The sequence below is a fragment of the Otolemur garnettii genome, unplaced genomic scaffold, assembly GCF_000181295.1.
Source record: "Otolemur garnettii isolate 467f Iridium unplaced genomic scaffold, OtoGar3 scaffold00020, whole genome shotgun sequence".
NCBI lineage: Eukaryota > Metazoa > Chordata > Mammalia > Primates > Galagidae > Otolemur > Otolemur garnettii.
The window spans coordinates 22,276,394-22,285,067 of record NW_003852415.1 but is presented as its reverse complement, the minus strand read 5'-3'; the positions used below and the strand labels follow the sequence as shown (position 1 = coordinate 22,285,067).

Genomic DNA, 8,674 nt, shown 5'->3' with positions numbered 1-8,674 from the left:
TCATTGTTGTTTGGCGGGTCCGGGCTGGGGATTCGAACCTGCCACCTTAGGTGTACATGGCTGGCGCCTTAGCCGGTTGAGCTATAGGCGCCGAGCCAAAAGTATCTTTAAAGAAGAAAGTGCTGGCCCTGAAACTCAAGTTTGACTCCAAGATTGAGGTTCTTTACATTACACAGGGTGGTAACTCCTGCTTGCAGGAGCTATGGGACATGGGATCCCTGACAGCATATTCCTTTTACCTCAGGTCTAAGTCTTAAAAAAAGATCAATAAAATCTCACTGGCTTTCCTTTTATTTCACATGTTAACATGGATTTCTTTGAGGGATAATCATTTTGACATGGCCCATTTAGCCTCTGGTATATAGCTTCTAACCTGTCACTCCCAAATCCTTTATATAATTCTAAAGGAATTGAAAATAATTGGATGGGTAATTCTTTTCATCTCCTTCAATTAATAAAACAGTGTTAACGTTTTGTGATAGGTGTTTTGTCTTTGGTAAGACACAAAAACAGCACGGAGACTTGGGATGAGTTTGTATCCTATCTGAGCTAAAGATATCATATGGACGGGTCCTAAACCTTAATATTTAAGCTGAATTTCTCTTATAAAGCATAAAATGTACAAGGCAACACACTTTAGACTTTGCATGAAGTATGTCTGTTTTTGCAAAACCTCCCATTTTAATTTTCCTTTCTGATATTTGAAATTGTATGCATCTTATGGAATGTAACTCTATACTGCAAAGGAAACTACTAACTTGAGCTAAGACCAAATCATATCTACTTGTCAGAAGTCCAGTTCAAACCTCCCAAAACCTATTCTAATTCCTTGCCAGATAAGATCCCATCTTTGACTTTTTTTTTTTTTTTTTAGACAGAGTCTCACTTGTTACCTTAGTGTCACAGCTCACAGCAACCTCAAACTCTAAGTAGCTGGGACTATGGGTGCTCGTCATAGCAGCCCGGCTATATTTTGAGACAAGGTCTCACTCTGGCTCAGGCCGGTCTCAAACCTGTGAGCTCAGGCAATCCACCTGCCTTGGCCTCCCAAATGCTGGAATTATAGGTGTGAGCCACAGTGCCTGGCCCCATTTTTGACTTTTCATACCACTTAGTTTATATTCCTTTTATGGCAGGTATCATTATTATTTGCAAACATGTCTTACTATTTTCAAAATAAATCCAGAACTGGTGACACCTGTGGCTCAGTGTGTAGGGCGCTGGCCCCATATACTGAGGGTGGTGGGTTCAAACCCGGCCCTGGCCAAATTGCAACAAAAAATAGCCAGGTGTTGTGGCAGGGGCCTGTAGTCCCAGCTACTGGGGAGGTTGAGGCAAGAGAATCACCTAAGCCCAGGAGTTGGAAGCTGTGTGATGCCACGGCACTTTACCCAGGGCGATAAAGTAAGACTGTCTCTTAAAAAAAAAAAAAAAAAAAAAGAAATCCAGAACCTAACTGCTTCTAATCATCTTCACTGCTATCACCCTGATCCAAACCACTGTCATCTTTTGCCTAGATTACTGCAATATCCTTCTAAGTAACTCGTCTTGCTGTTTTCACTTTTGGCCCACTCACCCATAACCGTAGTTAGTATGATCCTATAAAAATTTAGGCCAGATTATGTCACTCTTCTCAGATGCATGCAATTTCAAACCTATCTAATCCAGAGTAAATGACAAAGTTCTTTAAACAGCCTATAAGGCCCTACATGCAGGGATCCCCAACCTTTATGATATCAACGACCAGTTTCATGGAAGACAATTTTTCCATGGACGGAGGTGTGGAGGGGTGGGGATTAGATTTTCATAAGGGGTGCACAACCTAGATCCCCTGCACATGCAGTTTACACTAGGGTTCATGCTCCTATGAGAATGTAATGCTGCTGCTGATGTGAAAGAGGCGCAAGCGATGGGGAGCAGCTGTAAAATATCAATGAAGCTTTGCTTCCTACCGGCTGCTTACATCCTGCTGTGTGGCTGGGGTTGCTGTGTGGCTGGGGTTCCTAACAAGCCATAACCTCCCACCAGTCTGCCACGTGCTCCCTCTTCTCTCCCCCACTCAGCTTCTACTCTTTCCTTCACTCCCTCCTGATGTTTCCTGAACTCACAAAGTATCCTTCTCTGACAGGGCCTTACAGCTGCTGTTCCTCCTGCCTGAGAAACAACTCTTCTAGACATACATGTGTCTTGCTTCCCAGCTTTCTCTAAGTCTTTACTAGAACATCATCTTTTTTTTTTGTTGAGACAGAGCCTCAAGCTGTCCCCCTGGGTAGAGTGCCGTGGCATTACAGCTCACAGCAACCTCCAACTCCTGGGCTCAAGCGAGTCTCTTGCCTCCGCCTCCCAAGTAGCTGGGACCACAGGCACCCGCCACAATGCCCGGCTATTTTTTGGTTGCAGCCGTCATTGTTGTTTGGCGGGTCCGGGCTGGGGATTCGAACCCGCCACCTTAGGTGTACATGGCTGGCACCTTAGCCGGTTGAGCTATAGGAGCCAAGCCGAACATCATCTTCTTAAATAAGAAAGACCTCTTACCACCGTATATAAAAATGTCAAATCTCTCCTCCTCTCACATCTCTTTTCTCTTTACATTGCCATTATGTTATTGCTACAGCACTCATCACCACATTACATACTATTTACTTGATTACTGTTTCCCCTTCCTTTAAGAAAATGTAAGCTTCAGGAAGGAAGCAACTTCTCTCTTCCCTGTTGTATCTCCAGCCCCCAGAATAGTCCCTGGCACAAAGCCAGCAATCAATAAATATTTACTGAATAAATGAATTTACTTTCCATTTTAGAACCTACACATCTTAAACATTTTGATCCTTCTTTACACTTTTTATATCACCAACTATGGTTACTTTCACTTAACAAATATTTTTCAATGAATGAAAAGGAAAGGAATTGAAGTTACTGAGAATACTTGGGATAAGTCTGCAAAGAATGAGGAACACCAACAATCCAAGCAACTGCATACACTGGAGAGCTTAATGGTTCTAAAATGAAAAGGTGACTGTGGGAAGGAGAACCTGGTCTTTCTCTATCTGCCAACATTTTGGGCTGTTAGTATTTCTATAGCATTCATAAAACGGGTATCAAGATAGTAATATTTAACTCTTTAAACTGGTCGTCTTTATTCACTATCTTTAATTATGCACGTCTCAAGACTCTGTTTAGGACTGCTTAGGTTCATGCCCTACTCAGATCGCTTAATGCTCTTAACATTCCTTGGACCTAAGATATTAATCCGCCCACACCCGGCAAAGGAGGTGACGTAGGCTCAGAGGGTAGTGGCAGGTTCCAGGGGACTTAGTTACTAAGTGTCACTGACAGGATTCTAACCTAGGACATCTAGTTTCCGGGGCCACAGAACAGAGGCACTCAGGCCTTCAGAAGTAGACTAACTTGAGAGCAGTCTCCGCCTCTGAAGGAGTTGCCTCCCAAAAGGCAGCAATACGACTGCGCAGATTGCCAGAACACAAGTATAATACTATACCGAGGTGTCCACGGGGTCAGGAGTCTCTGGCATTTATCGGAAAAAGCAGTTTTGCCTACAAATGCCTCGAAAACCCAAGTTTCCTGGTCGTTGGTGCAGCACACCAGGATTAAGGAAGCGTATTCGAGAAGCGCTCGGCAAACTGCAGACCGGCAGACCCACAGAAACGCAAAGGAAGCTCTGGAAACAATACCTGAATGAGGCGGGGACGAATAACTTGCTGACAATGGGCACCGGTCAACATTCGGGGTGGGGGGGAAGGGCAGAGATACTCCAGAGGGACGCCAGTCCTCTAGTAGAGCCGGTGGAGCCCCGGGTGTCAGCTTCCCGGGGGCGGGGGTCCGAGAGACCCCAGGCCAGACCCTTCCCAGACCCCTCTCAGCCCGGGCGCGGGGCCCCTTCAGCCGTCTCCCCTCATGACTCAGCTCGTGCATCGCGTGCCCTTCCGGAGCGCCCCGCGCCCGGCCCGTTCCCCGTTAGCCCGCAGCCGGCCGGGTGGCCGCTTACCTGCGAACCCCGCGTCCTTCTCTTCCTCCCTCCGGAGGCGACTGAAGCGGACCGCGGCGCCGCCCCCTCCCCCTCAGCCCTAGCCCGCCCCTCGCAGCCGGAACTGCTCGGGTCGCCGCCCTTTTCCCCGCCTCCCTTGGCCCCCAGTGTGGCGTCACTTCCGCCAGCGCCCGGCCGCTTGCGCGGAGTTTGGATCTCGGGAACGCGCCGGGAGCGTTCCCAGTGTCGGGAGCGCGCCCCGTGGATGACAACAAGTTCGTCGCGCGGCAGCGGTGGCGGTGTCTGCCTTATCCCCTGCCGCCCCACCTCGTGCTATCTTGCATCCTCTCTCTGTGCCGATTAGGATCCCCTCGGACACACCCTGTCTCGGGTGACTGGGTCTCTTCTGCGCCTTGTCCCCGACAGGCCTCGTGCGAGCGGCACGGCATGGGCAATGGGGTCGTCCTAAGGGACGCCTGCCGCTGAGCCGGTATGGAGGGGACGCCCCGGGTTTAGGCGCCGCCGCGGCCTGGGGGACGTTGTCTGGGACCCAAGGCTCAGCTGCCGAGGCCTGGACCTGAGGCCTCAGCCCTGAGGCCGGAGCCACCGCTGCCGCCCGCAGCTGCAGCCAGCCCAGCTGCTAGCCCTCACCATGCCGTGGCCGTTTTCGGAGTCTATAAAGAAGAGGGCCTGTCGGTACCTCCTGCAGAGGTACTTGGGCCACTTCCTGCAGGAGAAGCTGAGCCTGGAGCAGCTCAGCCTGGACCTTTACCAGGGCACCGGGTCCCTCGCCCAGGTCCCCTTGGACAAATGGGTAAGTGCTGCCGGAGGCGACGGGGTGGGATTCACTCCCCTCCTTAGGGAGATTCAAACGAGTGTCAGCCAGAATTGGTGACAGTCAGTCTCTCCCTGGGTATTGCCCGGACCCAAGTGTGGCAGGGCTCAGAGAAATGTGTTAAGAGTGTGGTTTAATGTGTTTGTAGCGAGTTTACTTCCCCCCCCCCAGATCACGTGTTCCAGAAACTTAACAGATGTAATGGAGTCTACCTTATGGAAATAATCGAGTCACTGTTTCGGGGTCTATGAAACAGGCTGAAGTGTCCATGGAAGGAGGTGACCTGTTCTGCCCTTTGGGATGTGAGGGGCCTCAGGGTTCCTTGGCAAATAAACTATTTCATGGAATGACATTCTGAAAAGAATAAAGATGAGGAGGACCTTTGGGATGTCAGAACCCCTAGTTATTTGTTTTGGGTTAGCTACTTGCATACCGGGTTTATCTTGTCTTGGTGCAGCGTTTGCCATCTGGAAGAAAGTTAGGTGAAGGCCTCCTTGGCCGGTTTGCCAGCTTTTGCTTGATTATATGATTGTAAGAGCAGTTTGTGTACCTAGCCTGTGAATGGTTGTGTGGCCCTAGCAGTGCTGTTTAGTTATGCTGCGTTGCCTCACGTGACAGACCGTAAAAGCAGGTGTTGCAAAAGCGCTGAATCTGCAGTTTTCAGACATTTCTAAAACCTACTTTCCACTTGTCATTTAGCGGCTGTGGGTTGACTTACTGTTTCTTACGGGTACTTCATGTGCATGTCAGTGCACTTCATACGGTTGTACCTGCATGTGTGTGTTGAATGCATAGTATTTTACTTGAAGTAATTCACCCTTGGGTTTGAAAAGAATGGAGTGGCTTCTCTTTTCCCAACTCCTACTTTCTTAGCCACAGGAAAGTTTAGATTGTAGTAACACCTTGTTATGACCCTTAATTTGTTTTTTTATTTTTATTTATTTTTTATTTTTTTGATTGAGACAGAGCCTCACTTTGTCACCATTGGTAGAGGGCTGTGGTGGCATAGCTCACAGCAACCTCAAACTCTTGGACTCAAGTGATTCTCTTGCCTCAGCCTCCCTTGTAGCTAGGTCTACAAGAGCCTGCCACAACGTCTGGCTATTTTTTTTGTTGTTGTTGTTTGTTTGTTTGTTTAGCAGGCCTAGGCTGGCACTCTAACCACTGACCTTCAGGCGCTCAGCCTATGACCCTTAATTTGTGCTAGAGAGTATGAATACATACATAGGTTCATCAGTGATTAGACGACTTAAAGTAGGGAGAGTACACAAGATGGTGGAAAAAACTCTGGTTTGAGGAGAGAAAGACCCACCCAGTCCCTTACCAGCATAGTTGAGGCTGCTGTAATTCACCAAGTGATGTACATAATAATTCACCTGAGTTTAGTAAACATTAATGGGAGCATACACTTCATGGCAGATACCGTATCAGGGTATTTCTGTAATTCTTTTTTTTTTTTTGAGACAGAGCCTCAAGCCGTCCCCCTGGGTAGAGTGCCGTGGCATTACAGCTCACAGCAACCTCCAACTCCTGGGCCCAAGCGAGTCTCCTGCCTCCGCCTCCCAAGTAGCTGGGACCGCAGGCGCCCGCCACAACGCCCGGCCATTCTTTGGTTGCAGCCGTCATTGTTGTTTGGCGGGTCCGGGCTGGGGATTCGAACCCGCCACCTTAGGTGTACGTGGCTGACGCCTTAGCCGGTTGAGCTATAGGCGCCGAGCCTATTTCTGTAATTCTTACCAGAAGTTTGGGATTCTTATGGATATTTTTAAATTCAGCAGTCTGTGATCCTGTACTTTTGGTATAGTTATGAATAGATTATCTTAATGGAGGAAGGTTGTATATTTATTAAATGGCTTTGTGGATGGAGGGACTTTATGTATTATTTTTTAATGACTTTATACAGGGTGGCCATAAAGTTCGTATGCAATTTGTATTAACCCTGTAAGGTGGCATTCTTATTTCTGTTTTACAGATGGACTTACATAATTTGCTCAAGTCACACAGTTGGTTAGGTAGAATTCACACCTCTCTAATTCCTAAGGCTGTGCTTTCTTCATTACATCAAATAGACTGAAGGAAAGGTAGTTAATATTTATTGTGCATCTGTTTATATCTGGCACTGTGCTAAGCACTTTTATTTGTGTTTTATTTAGTCCTCATGGGAAATCAGAGGTAGTGATATGTGAATTTTATAGTTTTAACTTACGGATTTTTTTTTTTTTTTGAGACAGTGTCTCACTATGTCACCCTAGGTAGAGTGCTGTGATGTCATAGCTCACAGCGACCTCAAACTCTTGGGCTTAAGCGATTCTCTTGTCTCAGTCTCCCATGTAATTGACAGGTGCCCTCCACAACATCTGGCTATTTTTGTTGTTGTAGTTGTCATTGTTGCTTTTTGGCCCGGGCTGGCTTCGAACCTGCCAGCTTCCATATATGTGGTTGGCACCATAACCACTGTGCTACAGGTCCTAAGCCTAACTTAAGGATTTTTGGCAAAATGATTTATGATTTGACTTAATATGAGGATTTATGTTTTGCTTTCTTTGAGGGTAAAGGTTAATTAAAATTGTCAAAGCATCCAGTAAACATTTATTTATTTATTTTTGAGACAGAGTCTTACTCAGTCACCCTGGAGTTGAGTGCCATGGCTTTATGACTCACAGCAACTTCAAACTGTTGGACTCAAATAGTCCTCTTGTCTTAGCCTCCCAAGTAGCTGGGACTAGGGGCACTTGCCGCAACACCCAGCTAGTTTTTCTATTTTTTTATAGAGATGGGGTCTTGCTTTGCTCAGGCTGGTTTTGAACTCCTGAGCTCAGGCAATCCATCTGCCTCAGCCTCCCAGAGTGTTAGGATTACAGGCGCAGTAAACATTTATGGTTGCTGATTTGTTTATTTTGGTATGCTGTATTGATTATTAAGATAAGATACATTTATTATAGATATAATTTTTCAAAGTTCTGATGAAATTTAGTTACTTTTGAAATTTGATTTTAATGAGTTTCAGGACTGAAAAAAGATGTCTACAATGGAAGAATTGCCTCATTGGCTGTATTACTAATGTTTCACTTCTTAGCTATCAGTTATGCAAATAATTTTGTTAAAATTGGTAAAGACATTCCCATCCTCCCTGATCTCAGTTATTCTGTTATTGTTGCTAAGACATTTTGCAAATATGTATACATGTAAAAATTAGATTTATTTATTTATTTATTTAGAGACAGACTCAAACTATGTCACCCTTGGTGGAGTACTATCATGTCACAGCTCACAGCAACCTCAAACTCCTGGGCTTAAGCAGTTCTCTTGCCTCAGCCTCCCAAGTAGCTAGGACTACGGGTTCCTGCCACATGGTTGCAGTTGTCATTGTTTAGCTGGCCTGGGCTGGGTTTGCACCTGCCAGGCTGGGTGTATGTGGCCGGAGCCATAACCACTGTGCTACAGGCGCCAAGCCTAGATTTATGTTTTGTTTTATTTTATTTCTTTTTAGACAGGGTCTCACTTTGTCACCCAGGGTAGAGTGTCATAGCTCACAGCAACCTCAAATTCTTGGGCTTAAGCAATTCTCTTACCCTGACCTTCCGAGTAGCTGGGACTATAGGCACCCCCTTTATCCCCCACAATGCCAGGCTATTTCAAGAGATGGGGGACTTGCTTTTGTTCAGGCAGTCTATCTCTGCCTTAGCCGCCCAGAGTGCTAGGATTACAGGTGTGAGTCACCATGCCTGGCCTAAAAATTAGATTTAAAGCCAACTTTTCTTTTTTTTTTTTTTTTTTTTTTTGAGACAGAGCCTCAAGCTGTCCCCGTGGGCGGAGTGCCGTGGCATTACAGCCCACAGCAACCTCCAACTTCC

General features: G+C 46.5%; 2 protein-coding genes across 2 annotated transcripts in view; one reads left to right on the top strand and one right to left on the bottom strand.

Moving 5' to 3' along the window:
* GSKIP (GSK3B interacting protein) overlaps positions 1–4,093 on the bottom strand; it is a 20,795-nt gene extending 16,702 nt beyond the window's left edge. The window contains exon 1 of the mRNA XM_012803521.2: positions 4,007–4,093. The gene's annotated coding sequence lies outside the window, so the exon portion shown is untranslated. The remainder of the gene's footprint in view (positions 1–4,006) is intronic.
* Positions 4,094–4,637: 544 nt separating this feature from the next.
* The window catches only part of ATG2B (autophagy related 2B), a 96,167-nt gene continuing 92,130 nt past the window's right edge, over positions 4,638–8,674 (top strand). Inside the window, exon 1 of the mRNA XM_012803520.2 lies at positions 4,638–4,799. Within this exon, the coding sequence (XP_012658974.1) occupies positions 4,638–4,799 (162 nt within the window). The remainder of the gene's footprint in view (positions 4,800–8,674) is intronic.